At 52.1% G+C, this 15,164-nt stretch overlaps 2 protein-coding genes across 2 annotated transcripts; both read left to right on the top strand.

The window, feature by feature from the left end:
• Nucleotides 1-5,120: 5,120 nt before the first annotated feature.
• Nucleotides 5,121-7,249, top strand: ATEG_07870 (uncharacterized protein; the record flags this gene model as incomplete). Its single annotated transcript, XM_001216491.1, has 2 exons — nucleotides 5,121-5,429; nucleotides 5,573-7,249. The coding sequence occupies 2 exons, from the start codon at nucleotides 5,121-5,123 to the stop codon at nucleotides 7,247-7,249; spliced, it is 1,986 nt and encodes a 661-aa protein (XP_001216491.1).
• A 1,621-nt stretch (nucleotides 7,250-8,870) lies between these two features.
• On the top strand, nucleotides 8,871-12,400 carry ATEG_07869 (uncharacterized protein; the record flags this gene model as incomplete). Its single annotated transcript, XM_001216490.1, has 6 exons — nucleotides 8,871-9,888; nucleotides 9,945-11,414; nucleotides 11,445-11,548; nucleotides 11,627-12,267; nucleotides 12,332-12,341; nucleotides 12,371-12,400. The coding sequence occupies 6 exons, from the start codon at nucleotides 8,871-8,873 to the stop codon at nucleotides 12,398-12,400; spliced, it is 3,273 nt and encodes a 1,090-aa protein (XP_001216490.1).
• Between the last annotated feature and the right edge of the window lie 2,764 nt (nucleotides 12,401-15,164).

Raw genomic sequence — 15,164 nt, 5'->3', positions numbered from 1 at the left:
GGGAGCAACTAGCACGTTACTCCAAGTATGTATAAAGAATTGCCCAGGAGTACACCAGTGCTGACCAGACTGTTCACACCAGTGAATGGGACGACGGTAGGTGTAGGTAACATGTACTGCCGTAGCGCTGCTGGCTCATCTCGCTTTCTTTGATGATGATCAATTTCGAGATTGACTCCACCTCAATGTGGACTCCTTCCGTGGTCTGAATACCAAACTGGGGACGTCGCCGCTTATCATTATGGACAACTGCACCGGATGGATGCCAATATCACGCAAGAACTTACTGTTTATGAGGGCCCCCGATGAGCTTGTCCCTGCCACAGAAGCCAACGTAGGGGAGAAAAGCAAGAATGACAACCTCCTGGCGTTGTCAGATTAGGAGCTGAGCAAATATATAATGGATGTCCGGCGGGGGCGTTCAGCGATGCTGCGATATCCACTTCTTCGACGAGCTACACAAGTGTCAGACTTGAGGGAGGAGACAAAAAATATGCCATATGAATGGAAACAATGTCGAGGCTATGCGTGCATAAATACTGGTTTCATCATAGACTATCGCTGCTGACTTTCTCACTCTCATTTTGCTAAAGTACACATCCGAATGAGGGGCCATTCTGTCGAGTCTCGTGGAAGCGCATTAAGTTGCTTTGCGATCAGGGAACTGATCTTATAGCTCAGGATGCGTCTTATTGAAAACACCCGGCTTGCCATAAGTATCTGAATGTCTAATCTGGTTCGAGGATGAGCTCGAGTGCTGAGAGAAGCTCTTGTGCAATGTCTTGCAACTAGGCCTTGACTGTGGTAAGATCTATAAGTCGATGGGCATTTTGTTTAGAGTGCGCTGTCTCGGGAAAACTGTGTAAATTGGGTGTGACCAGTAAGTGCTGCAGGCGGTTGATCCCATCGTATCTATGCTTCGATTACAAATGAGCTTGACAGAGCGCCAGCTCGAAGAGGGGTAGAGAGTTCCTGATACAGCTCACAAAATCTTAGGGTAGCAATCTGGCGTATGATGAGAGGCCAGCAATGAAACTAGAACCTTTCAGATAAGAACTTCAGGATGATCATGGAATCAATAGTAGCCGGGGTCCGAGTAACAACAGCACTGCCTGTTTGTCATATGCTATCATTTGCGCAGCATGTGTTCCTCAGCATCTCTCATGGGAAGGACCCAACGTCCTCCAGATTCTCACTAAGAGATCGTATGACAAGTGTCGAGTGAAAGATTCTAGACAAACGGAGCCCGAGACAACCTTGTCGTATACTACCCATACCGCATACTTCATAATTTGGTTATCGGCCGTCCCGACTAAGATCCTGGCTAAGTTCTCACGATGCCCGTATACTCCTGCCAATGTACATGTACGTAAGGAGTGACATCGGCGTACATAGAAATTAGGCATATATGCGCGAAATAATGACAGATCCCGGGTCGGGGCGTAACATGGCCCTGGGGCCCGAGCGCATCCCACGGACGCCCAGCACCTGATCCTCCACCGGCCAATATTTCTTCGTCGCTGAGGGTACGAGGCTCTCTGCCTGAGCCGAAGGACGCTAGCAAAGACAGCTAAGTAAGGCCTCATTCGACGCGTCATCAATAATGAAAACGGCCTCTACTAGATCCCTCTCCTATATCGAAAACTACGCTCTGAAGTTGTGCCCGATGATGGGCATAATACCCCGTGAAAGCAGACAGTGAGTTGTGGCTGACTGAGGCACCGGCTTGGGATCAGCGACAACACCTAACATTTCCAAATGTGGCCATGGGCATAGAGGTTGTCCAGATAGGACTCTGCAAACAGAGGAGTTTTCTGCCTGACAACACCAAGCAAGGTGAATGCTGAGACGGTGGCCAGAAAGAGGCGTCTTATGAGGCGTTTTCAGCCATCGTCATCTGGGGAATTGATTGTTCCGGAGTATTGAGTCGACACCCATAATAGGTCCCTGTCAGATCAGATGTACAGCCGCCTAGGCCCGTGTGACAGGGGGTTAGATTAATATTCATGCAACTAATGGCGTTGGGCACACCGGTCTGCCTTGTGGATTCTTCTAGCTCATTGCAATATCGTCTTCGGGACTTTGCTATGAAGTGTGTGCTGTGTAGAAGGGTCTCCTTCAGACCGCAGCGATCGTCAGCTGGATGGGTGAAAGAGACGTAGAGGCTACCAATAAGATCCTATCACCAGGGTCTTATGCCCTGTCGCATCAAAGAGATGAACAGAACAGACGTACGGCTTCTGGTCATTTGGCGCTCTTCTGTGCACCAAACCTTGACCGAAATATCCAGGCCGTTGATTTCCAAGCTGTCGCTGTAGATAAACAGATCGGTTACTCCTCGGTGGTAGGACAGAGCTTTGACGTCAAGAACGCCGTGGAGAGATAACGGGCTGTTCATGTGCAGATTCCCGAGGGATGCATGGAATGACGATGGTTGGCGCGAAAAGAAGCCCGTCTCGAATATTCCCAACCTATCAGTTGTCAGTGTGATGGATTTGATGTTGATCGCACTGCCGTAAGGAGCACTGGAATGTGTCCACACTCTCGTTAGTGGTCCCACTCAGCCATGCTGACCCGCCCGCCATTCGTGGGGGAAGCGCTCTTGGAGGTCACCACTCCGATCTATTTTTATGAGTTCGAGGAAGATCAAAGGGACCAAGCTGGTATGTCCGTACCTGACATGCAGTTCTGGCAAGGTGAAAGCGATTTGGTGAAGATTCAGCTGCGTGCCAATTCTCCCGCCTGTTTTGGGGGCATAAACACCTTAGCGATGTTCAATGATGTACTATTACGGGGCCAGCGAGTCAATTCGATGTTGTAGAGCCTAGTTACTCCATAGGACCATAACATACACTCCACTTGGCCCTTTTAGCCCGTCACCCAGGGTACTTGTACGTAGTTATTCTGGTGGGGAGATCGGGAAGTGACCGTACTCCGTAAAAAGCGCAACCTCCAACGCAGCCATTTCGTCATCGACAGGACCCTGCCATCCTGAAGAGCCGATGGTTAAGACGGGTCATCTCGGAGATGACTTCGGGGATGGTACCTGTGTACGGAGTACGGCCGGCCGGCCGGCTGGGGGACACTTGTTAGATGATGGCTGACGAGTGGCTCAACCAGAATCACACCAGTGCAACAGAAGTGGCTAGTGTCAATGGGTGATAGGTAACTACCGACTCCGGAGTAGTTACTAAGTATGGGTTGAAGAAGCGGTGACCTCGCGCGGTGGGTTAGCAGTGGATGCCACAAGACAACACCTGAAACAACGGTGGACGAGCGCTTGACCGCTGGAAGCGAAGAGCTCTGCGTATCCTGTATTGGATTGAATCGGTGCAGCTCGAATATTGACCCATTATGTCATGGTCGTACTGAGTACTCATGTTCGTCTGGCTGGACAGGCCCGCATGGGAATGAAAAAGGGACCGCTTGCCGCCCTCTGCGCAGGGATCACGTGCCATCTCCCAGTTGGGGCTCGTTGAGCAAATCATGAGTTCTTGGTGCTCCGTACACGGCCAGACCCACTTCCTCTGTCAATAGCGTCGAGATCGTCCGGTCAAGGGAGTCGAAAAAAAGTACTCCCAACAGCCATGCAACCGGAGAAGGATTGCATGGGAGATCATATCCCGGCCACGCGCAGAAACATTGAACCTTGGGAACCTCCCGCGTGGAACCACGGTTTCGTCCCGGGGTAGTACCTTCATGCTGCTCTCGGGTCTTCAGAACGGATGCATGAATGGATCGGACTACAGATGACAGTGCCAGTTTGCAGAAGAAGACGAACGAACATCCTTTGCTACCCGAATCAAATGGACCAAAACAGCTCAGAGACCGTGGGTTCGTCGTCGGGTGTCTGTGTGGTACCACGCACGATCTAGAGTACACGGACAGCTTTGGGATCGATGTCCTGGACCCAAACGGGTGCCTGATAAACCTCTTTATCGATCAGGTCGATTTGAAGATATCGGAGTCCGAGTCTCGTGAGCGGCAGAACCATGCTTTAAGGAAATAGAAACTGGGAAGGGTAATTTCTTTGGGGTACAGGAGAGTACATGAACGGGGAATCACAGTGTCCCGAACGGGGGTAGACCAAACGACGTGGCAGTCGCCCAGTCGAGGGGGGGAAACTCCTACTGGAACCCGAGTGGCCCAGACGGTGAAGTTGCAGTAGTCCGGATGATGATGATTGATGATGATGAGGGCGGATGGTTATGAGGGTAATGAGGTATTTCCACGGCCATCCCGGGTACCTCCGCCCCCGTAATCACCAGCATGGGGATGGCGGTACCCTCGATGTATGGAGGACGGTACCGCTGTAGGCGCTGACAGGGAGAGAGCAATCCAATCCAATCCATCCATGCATTCAGACTGAATCAGCCCCCTCGACGCCATCCGGTTCGCTGCCTCACTTTCACCACCGCGTGTCACCAACATCGACCGAACCCCCTTTTGACCCGGTCCACCGAAAGGTTCCAGACCTTCTGGTGTTGTTCGTTTTGGATCGATCGTCTCCCTCCTACGGGTCCGTTCGTTGCTCCCCACCCCAGTCGACGATTCCCAAGTTTCACCCTCTTTTGACTTTCCTCTACGTGATCTCCAAACCGACTCCAGCAAGCATTCTTTTGCTTTCTTGCCCGGGACTTCTTACGTCGGATCCTTCTTGCTGACCCTCCCCGTTTGGTGATCGGGCCATTTGACCCAAGCTGGGCAGTGCTGCGGCCGTTAAATGGAGATCTTCCTCCCTTCTCCCCGACCTCATTCTTCCCTCGTCGTCTTTGATCATTGGTCTTCTATACCTCGTATACCTGCGAATCTGTTCCCATCTCTGATTCTTCTGCTCTTGACGGCTGTCCATATTCGCCTTCCTCCCCATATTCCTTCCACCCTTTTTTTCTGTCTCTCTCCTCGTCTTTCCTCTGAATCGCCTTCTACGAATATACCGCTATTTTGAATAACGCTGCGGTCTATAACCGGCGGTTCGTCTTTCCGCGTTCCCTCTACATACTACCGTTTCGCTAACTGGGTCATATCAGCCACCCACCCACCCATCCCTCACTACTGACCCCAGCTCCCCATTTCTGCTCTACTCTGGAGGCATTCCCCACCCCAGGAAATCCATCAACATGGCGGCGCCGACAGCTGCCGATGACGAACTCTTCACAAGGGCCATCTCCGGGTATCGGGACGCTTTTTTGGTGCGACACGCCCACCTTCCGGAATCCGAACGCATGCAACTGTGGACTCAGCGCCTGAGCCAGTTCATGTCCCCGTCAAGTACTTCCTCGGCCTCCAACTCCTACCGTCCGGTTCCTGGCTCGGGTCTCTTGGATCACGGTGGTTCGACTCTCGAGAACTCTGGCAAACGGATGCGACAGGATGTTCCTAGGACGTTACCGGGCTCTGGATTACCTCCGACGAAGCGACGAGTCACCGTATGTGATCTATCTTGGTCTTCTATTCCCGCCTACTCCACACCCTTCCGCTTCTGCCCATCCTGATTCTCTTACGCTACTCCATATCCTTCCTGCTTCTCCTCTATCCTCTCGCCAGCAGTCCCTGGATTGACACTTGGCAGACTCCGGAGCCTCCGGTCACCATTGACCTGACGCGTGACCTATCGCACGCGTCCTCGCCTGCTGCGCCTCAGTCGACTCAGCAACTCCCTAGGTCGACTTCCCGGAAGGATAGCTCAGCACTGGCTGCTGGTCGAACACCGGTACGCCATACCGCCATGGTCCGATCGCACAGTCAGCAGATCCCGGGGTCGCACCGGCCATCCATGGCCTCGTCGACGGGACATCGGCACTCTTACGGACCTCCGCGTTCTCAGCGTCGCCTTGACCACGTGAGCGAGTACTCCCCTTCAGAATACACTCAACGATACCTAGACGATTCTCAGGGGCAGCGGAACGTTTCCGAACTTTCGGCGTCGCTTTCGATGGACCCGGTTTCTGTCGGAATGCAATACCCAGCGTCCGGCCCTATTCAGCAGCACCAAGGGCAAGCGAACAATGCTTCAAATATAACTGAAGCACAAAACGGGTCTTTCAGCCATCAGCTCGGACAGCTGCCTTCTGCAGGGTCTGTAGAGATGACTCGGAGTACAACTACGGAGTCGCTATGTGGAGGAGTAGGCATGATGAGGTTTGACTCGTCCGGACCCAACCTCGATCCCAATCTCTCGGCCCCTTTCTCTGCCTCTGAGCTTGGTGCCACCGCGGCCCCGATCAGTATTCCTTTCGCCAATCCGTTCCCTCAACAAGATCTTGATCAGGTCTCCTTCTCTTTCGGTGATTCGTCCATCCCACCGTCTTTCTCCTGTTCGGCTCCATCCACGACGTCCTTCGCCCTGCACGCGCCTCACCTGCAGCCCCATCAGTCCGTCGAAATGAAACCTTCCATGTCGATTGAAAGCGACGCTTCGTCTTGTTCGCAGGCCTCGCGGGTGGCTAGAAGATCTCAAGAACAGATTGCGCAGGGTTCGCGGCCGATTGCCCCAAAGGTGGAACCGAACACCAAGCCGTCACTGAAAGTCCCAGAGCCGCACAAGATGATTCGCATTGAGTCATCGGACGGGACTTCTAAAGAGCTTGCACCCATCCCCAGAGCTACAATCCATCGTCCCCCTCGACCGAAGACCTACTGCCATCTGTGCAACGAGCAACCAGATGGCTTCCACGGGGAGCATGAGTTGCGTCGCCATATCGAACGTGTGCATGCACCAGTTCGCAAGGTTTGGGTTTGCGTTGATATCTCCCCTGACAAATCATTTCTCGCAAACTGCAAGGCCTGTCGAAATGGCAAGCGCTATGGCGCCAACTATAACGCGGCAGCTCACCTACGTCGGACCCATTTCAACCCCTGCCAACGTGGTAGAGGGGGGCGTGGGAAGGACAGTGAGAAACGCGGTGGCAAGGGTGGTGGAACGCAACCCCCCATGGAGGTTCTGAAGCACTGGATGGTCCAGAAAGAAGAAGTTGTCCTCCAGAATGCTCAGGGCAGTATTGACCAAGATGCAATAGGCGATGACTGCGCTGAGGAGCCGCTGGATGAGTCTTCGGACGACATCACCTTCAGTGGGCTCGCACAGGTGCCGCCGGAGAATGTCATTCCCACACAAGGTCTGGAACAGACTCTCAACGCTTACGACAGCTATTCAAGTTTTATGCCGACGAGTATGGACTCGTCGTTCGATAACTCTTGCTACTTCGGGTCCCAGTCCCTGCGTCCGGAAATTGATTCTTATGTGTGAATCGTTTTCTGACTTCATTTCGACAGCTTCTCTTCGTGTTGATATATATATTTCGTTTCCTCCATCTATCACCTCTCTTATATCTTTTTTCTGGCTTTCCATTCGAGGTTTATTATCTTTGTCTCATTCTCGTCCATATTTTCTCTCCGTTCTTCGCGTTTTCTTACCTTATATCTCTTCGTTTTTGATATTATTTTCCGGCTTTGTCTTTTGTTCTTTGTTGTGATTTACACTTCAATTGTGCGACGCTTGTCTCACAACTACTCGACTAAGCGCCGACATGGCGATACGACTTAATGTGTGATGATGGACGTCCGCCAGCCTCGATCTTCAATAAACTGCTTTGGAAACATATTTGCAGGCAGCACCTGTGCAGAGCGACCTGTACGGGCAACAACGCTCTGAGAGGCGGCTCTACTTCTGACTCACTCAATTATCTGCGACAGGCTTAGCTTACCACGACAGACCGTAGAAGCGGTTGAAAGGAGCTCATCTGCTCTGTATGAGGCTAAGAGGTCAATGATGTTTCTGGCCTCGCGTCTTCCCTGAACAGCGCTTTATGCAGATGCCGACTAGAGGCCGCTTCTTGCTGACTGGGCAGGTCACGATCACAGATGAGCTTCTGGTGAACGTCCTGTAGTTGATTTGGAACGTGAGATGATCAAGCCTGACTATGGCCGTAAATTATCAATAATACATTATACTAGAATCTGAGGACCTATTCTGATCCCGTAGGACTGCAGGCTCTCTTAGGTTGGGTACTTTTAGCACGATGAATAAATGACTGACGAAGTCATCGAGAGTACGTTTACGATTGTCTGGTAGCCTCGTCATAAGAATTGTTGAATCCCAAGGATACTCCACACAAGGTAGCCAGTCGTCTTGGTAGGTACGCTGAGATGAGAGGGGATTCTCAAGAACTGTTATCCCCCTAGACTGCCCTTTTGTCGCTGGTGCTATATCTGGCACACGCGGTGTACAGAGTCTGCAACCATTCATCCTCGCGTTATTGGTTGCATTAATTGTCATCTGGGTCTGGCTTCCCTGGAACAAGCATCATGCTCATGGTGTTTGACACAGTAGTATAACTGCGTGACTAAGATACATGGAGAACTACGGGAAGAAATGAAGGTCTCGAACGACACCCACTGTAGGAGCAATTAATAAATCGGAAGAAAGAGGTCGGAGTAAATTCTTTGCTTTCTCCTAAGGCGTGATGCACCCTTGCTCATAGTATTTCTTCTTTGAGGAATCCTTAATTGCCTTGATTCCACGCTTTGGATATATTTCCAATATCATGTACAGAGTGAGTGCGTTGTGCACAGCATGGAGTAGGATATGGATTATGCCCCCATTGCGATTGGCGCCGACCTCACTTTTAGTCGTAGTACAGCCCAATCATGACCTACTGAGGTGGGAGGCTGAGCAACCCCGGCGCTTAACTCCCCTCCCCAGATGTTATAACACGACTGCGACCGACCACCATGGCACGACAATCATGCGCCTCAACAAGGCTGACAGCAATGCCCGGAGTCGGCCTATCCATCGATAAACAACCCCCTTGCCACTACACCTCCAAAAAGGGTACGCATCTTGTCTCCCCCCTCCCCAACGCACCAACATGCGGCCCAAATCCCGCAGCGACTTCACAGTCGCGATTATCTGCGCGCTGCCAATCGAAGCCGAAGCCGTCGAGGAACTCTTCGACGAAACATACGACACCCTGAGCCAGTTCTACGGCAAACAACAAGGCGACGACAACATCTACACTACGGGACGCATGGGCAAACACCATGTCGTGCTGTGCTACATGCCGGGAATGGGCAAACGCAACGCGGCCAGCGTCGTCTCGAGCCTGAAAACGAGCTACACGCGCATCGAGATCGCGCTGGCCGTGGGCATCTGCGGCGGCGTGCCGTTCCCACGAAACAAACCACCGATCTTTATCGGCGACGTGATCGTCAGCGACGCGGTCATCGAATACGACTTCGGCCGGCAGCATCCCGGTGGCTTTCAGCGGAAGAACGGAGTGAAGGAGACGCTGGGTCAGCCGAATCGGGAGATTCGGTCGTTCCTGCTTGGGCTACGGACGAAGCGGACACGGGGCGAATTCCGGGATCGTGTGGTAGGGTATGTGCAAGGTCTCCAGCTGCGCGATCAGAAGTGGGTGTATCCCGGGAAAACGCTGGATGTGCTCTGTGAGCCGTCTCATCGGCACAAGCATCATGAACCGGGCGGGCGGAGGACGTGCTCCTGCATGAGGAAGGACTCGGCGAATTCGGTGTGTACGGAGGCACTTGAGACGGATTGCACTGTCCTTGGGTGTGTGGGGGCTGGTGTCAGCCACGACCGTCCTGATGGAGAGGATACACGGCCTTCGGTCCATATTGGCACAATTGCGTCTGCGGACATGGTAATGAGATCCGGGCAGCATCGTGATCGAATGGCACATGAGGAAGATGTTGTCGGGTTTGATATGGAGGGAGCGGGTATATGGGACAATATCTCGTGTCTTGTCATCAAGGGTGTCAGTGACTATGCGGACAGCCACAAAGACAAACGATGGCAGGCGTATGCGGCGGCTGCGGGAGCCGCAGGAGCGAAGACCTTCCTGGAGTATTGGCGACCTGCTTTCAGAGGTATGTGCTCATTAGAAGTTGCTTGCTTGAGTCCACGGGTACTGATATCGTGCCAGATCTGATGACGAGCTCTTGTTGGCTGGTCCCATTCGCCAGAAACCCTCGATTCACGGGTCGGCGTGAGGAAGTTAAGAACCTAGAGGATATGATTTTCAAAGTCCATGGTCCTCGAAAAATTGCTATCGCTGGACTAGGCGGCATTGGAAAGACCCAGATTGCTTTGGAACTCGCCTATCGTGTCCGAGATCGAGACAGTCAATACTCGGTGTTCTGGGTCCCTTGTACCAGTATCGCCACTGTGGAACAGGCATATATGAGCATTGCACAGATGCTGGGTGTCCATGGGACTAGTCCGAGTGAGACGAAAGAAAGATTGAAGCTCTACCTGAGTCAACCAATTGCCGGCAAATGGGTGCTGATCTTCGACAACGCCGACGAGAGCGATATGTGGCTCCCGGGACGAGGACTGCGGGAGTTAATTCCCCAAAGCGAGCACGGCAGAGTCATATTCACTTCACGCAACGAAAAGTTGGCGGTGACCTTGGCCTCGCCCCATATTGTCCAGCTTTCCGGACTGGACGAGCGGACTGCTACGAGCATCCTCAACGAGTCTCTTGTGCAGAAGCAATTGCTGAATGACCGCAAGGCAACGGTCGATTTACTATCTCAGTTGGCGTTCCTCCCACTGGCCATTGTGCAGGCAGCGAACTATATCAACGAGAACAGCATAAGTCTGGGTGACTACCTGGAGCTCCTTCAAGAACACGAGTCGGAGGTTGTTACACTCCTCAGCGAGAGCTTTGGGGACGATTGGCGCTATCAGGATATGCAAAACCCCGTTGCCACCACCTGGCTTATATCTTTCCAACAGATTCAACGCATGGATCCGTTAGCCGCAGAGTACCTGTCAGTTATGGGATGTCTACATCCGCGCGATATTCCCCAGAGTCTGCTTCCCGCGGCGCCGTCCAAGAAGCGAGAGCTCGAAGCTATTGGTCTCCTCAAAGCGTATTCGTTTATTAGTGTCAGTGATCGGTCTGACGATGCATGCTTCAACCTCCATCGACTGGTCTACCTGGCGATTCGGAACTGGTTGAGGTTGAATCAGCAAATGGAGCCGTACATCTTCAGAACGGCAGGCATTTTAGCGGAAAGGTTTCCGACTTACGCTGCAGCTAATCGACCGTTATGGCGACAGTACTTGCCTCACGCCCTATCGCTGATTGGTGAAAAAGACTTCCGAGAAAAGCGGCAGTGGTTTCTTCTGCTATTGCAGAACATCGGACAGTGTCTCTTCAGTGACGGAAGATACAATGAAGCTGAAGCAATTCTTTACGATTTAATGACCATTTCCACAGATCTGTGGGGGGTTGAACATCCATATACAATCTTGATTATGTCGTGGGTCTCCTGTGTATACCAATTTCAGCGGCGCACGAGTGAGGCGGAACAGCTGCAGATGCATAGTTTGGAAACCTTGAAACGAGCGCTGGGACCGGAACATCTGGAGACCATAGCGTGCCTAGGTATGTTGGCTAGAACCTACCATCTGCAAGGCCGTCTGAAGGAAGCGGAAAAAATGCAAAAGCAGGTGTTAGACAAATATATCCAGGCCCTAGGACCGACGGATCTAGGTACTTTATACCATATGGCGGGCTTGGTGAGTATATACTCATCTCAGGGTCGCTGGAAAGAGGCAGCAGCCCTGGCAAAGGAGGTCTTGACTGCACGCCGCAAGGCATTGGGACCCGAGAGCTGGGGTACTTTGGAAGCGATGCTGAGTCTGGCATTCGTTTACCATTTTCAGGGTCGGGTGAGGAGGGCGGAAAAGCTGGTGATTCGTGTCTTGAAGGCAAAACAGCATGTATTGGGGGATGAACACCCGGATATCATGAGGTGTTTGGGAGAATTGGCAACTGTCCACCACAACCTGGGACGGTGGAAGAAATCAGTAAAGCTGACGACTAAGGTGGTTGAGATGAGCACGCGATTACTCGGTCCCAGACATCCACTCACTCTCTCCTATCTGGATAGCCTCGGGGTAAGCTATGCATGGAGGCACCGATGGATAGCAGCTGAGAGGCTGCACGTGGAGGTGATGGAACTGCGGAAGCAAATGCTGGGACCAGAGCACCCGGACACTCTCTACAGCATGACAAATGTCGCTTGGGTATGGAGCGGATTGTGCAGACATGATGATGCATTGGCGTTGATGACGGAGTGTGTTCGGCTCCGGCGTCAGGTTTTGGGCCCTGATCACCCAGATACCATTGCTTCCATGCGGTACCTCCGACTTTATGAAGCCAAGAGGTTACACCCCAAGCTTGTGAGAATCCCCATCGTGACATATTACTTCGTAAAGTGGAGTACCTACAGTAGGTATGAGGCTTTATAGTTCAGGGTGGATATCATTCCAACGCTCTTTTTTCTTCTTTGTGAACAGCTGTATCGCAGTAAGTCTCTGCAATGTAGAAATAACTAGGATATCCTCTGCGGAGTACTCCGCAGTTAATTGGATCCTTCTACTCCGTAGGTACCTATTCAACACCTGCGCCTCATTAAATCCCTCAATACGGGGTATTGTTATTGGCCGGGAGTCCGAGGACTCCGATGGGGAAGCCACAAGGCCAATCAGGGAAGCCACAAGGCCAATCAGGGAAGCCGGTCGGGTAGGGCTGGGTGGGGCGCTGTGGCTGATGCAGAGGCACGAGCAATGATTGGCGTGGGTGGGGACTACCAGTGGTGGGGCACGATCAGGCAGCTCTTTTTCCATCCGTGGTCAACTCTCGGTTCTTCGTCATTGTCACGCCTCAGCCACGATGCCCCCGGCTACAGTACCTAGGTATTTCCCGTCGAAGACCTGCGGAAGAATTTTCGAAGAATGCGTAAATTTTGATCTATAAAAAAAAAAAGAAGGAAAAATGGCGGTCGGGGACCAGGAACCTAGTTAGTCAGCCACCTGGCGACCTGAAAAATCCGCAGAAGTCGGCTTTCAGACAATAATAATAAGTAAAATAATAATAATAATAATAATAACCAACCACGGGACTAACGGCCCGGCAAGTCTCCCGATTCTTCTCTCTCCTCTTCCCTTTCTCCTTCCCTTCCCCCCATTCATATCCTCGTTCATCTTTGTTCTGTTCGACCTCTCTCAGCCCGTTCGAACTTGGCATTTCTTGGGTACATCCCCTCCCCCTTCCTATTGGCTCTTCAAGAGCCTCGTTCCCTCCTCCTCCTTCATCCACTCTTCTGCTCCCAGTCGATCTTCCTGGCGATACCTCTCTTCCTCCTGTGCTAATTCTCGCCTGCAGCTTTCTCACCACCAGCCCTCCTCTCCTTCCATCATAATGAGTGCTCAAGGTTATTATCAGCAGCCTCAATATCCTCCTCCTCAGGGGTAAGTGTTTCTCATCTGTCGCTTCTTCCATCATCACTCAGCCTGCCCACATCTGGGGTCGCTGCCACCAACTACTATGTCCGCTTTTCTCGGCGCGGATGCCCCTCTTGGACCTACGCCAAACACTCTTGTTTCAGACCACTTAGTCCCTTCTGTTGATGTGATGCCTAACGATTCGGTCGCATAGCTATCAACAACCCCCCTACGCGCCCCAGCCGGCCTATGGTCCTCCCCAGAGCGGCTATTACCAGCAGCAGCCCCAGCAACAGCCCCCGGTCAGTCATAGTCTTTCCTGATATGGCCTGGAAGGATTTTCACTCATTTGCGATCATCTAGATGAACGCCTACCCCCCGCCTCAAGACCAGCGCCAGACGAGCGGAGACGGAAAGAATCGTGGGTGCCTCGGAGCTTGGTATGCCGGCCCCATCCCATGATATTTCCTCTCGCTAACCTCCTATCTTCCTTAGCTTGGCCGCCATGTGCTGCTGCTTCCTCTGCGAAGAGTCCTGCGAATGCTGCTTCGACTGCATCGAGTGCTGTGAGGGGTGCTGCTAAGCTTTCCGATCGATTGATCTGTGCCCTAGGATGATTAATCCTCGCCAATCGTCGCATCCCGGCATATACAGTTTGAATTTGAGGCCGCCAAGAAGCGCTGCGCCTGCGGCAACTTCTGAGGCGCGTACGACTTTGTCCATTGTCCACCCGATTTGATTTTCCTCTGGCCTTCAAGTTGCAAGGAGTCTGTTTGGTCTTGTGTTTGATTTGTTACGGAATATTTCTACGACAGGGCGCGTGGCGGGAACTTCTCGTCATAGTGCCTTTAATGTGATATTGATTGCCTCGAATTGCTCTTGGCTGCAGCCCACGGTGGGTCGGCTCACTACTATATATTGAGTGGCCACAACATTATACACCAAAGCATGCATATATGTCTTGATCGGATGGACGGAAGGGTTTCGACCTTGTCCCTGTCCATCGCGCGGCTGGTCATTTTTCTAGACCATTTTATGCAACGACCGGTCGATTCATAGATAAACATTGGTCCCAGCATTCGCGTGGGTAACATTATATACGTCCGTCATTTCCTATATTGCATTCCTGCCTGCCCAGCCTTTTTCTGAATCATCAGGACTGATGAGGCCAAATGCAGGGCGCTTCTTTATCCAAAGACTGATGTATGTTGGGCCACAGAACGAGCCCGAGAATATGTAGCCGAACGCCAGACCGAGTAGACATGAACGAGATACCAGAAGGAGATCATTAGTACTTGTCAGGCACTGATGGGATAGATCGCTTGGACAATGGCAGTCAGGAGTGCCAACGTCGATATATTTCATACCTACAACAGCTTGGGTTCAGAGATGCGCATCCCAAACCGTGCATGCGCCAACCCTGGATATAGAGACGAACCAATTCACTCGTTGTTCGGACGAAATTCAATCAAGTTGGCTCCCGACACTTGAATACATACATTGAATGGAGTATGCGGAGATCCGGGGTCACTGATGGTCTATCTATTCCATTCTCCAGTACGGGCCTGAACGGTTTTATCTAGGACGCGGGGAGCTTGTCCCAATATCATCCGGAGAAACATCGGCAATTGAAGACGATCACCGCATAGGCCTCGTTTGAGCGACGGAAAAATTGTCTCCACGCCTCTCACTGTATCTCCCGCATCCTGATGCGCCTTAAGATGCGGGGCGTCTGCAATTTAGCCGCGATGCGTCTCAACTGCATGGGCTGGATCGCCAGCTCCCCTGAAAATCAGTTGACGACCTGCCTAAATAGGACTTGACTGACGCTACAATGAGGGCTATTCTCCTAGTTCAAATCAACACGCCCTCTCCTTCGTTGGAACATGCACTTCTGGCAATTGTT

Source organism: Aspergillus terreus, genomic scaffold (genome assembly GCF_000149615.1).
Source record: "Aspergillus terreus NIH2624 scaffold_11 genomic scaffold, whole genome shotgun sequence".
Lineage (NCBI taxonomy): Eukaryota > Fungi > Ascomycota > Eurotiomycetes > Eurotiales > Aspergillaceae > Aspergillus > Aspergillus terreus.
This window is presented reverse-complemented; position numbering and strand designations above follow the sequence as displayed.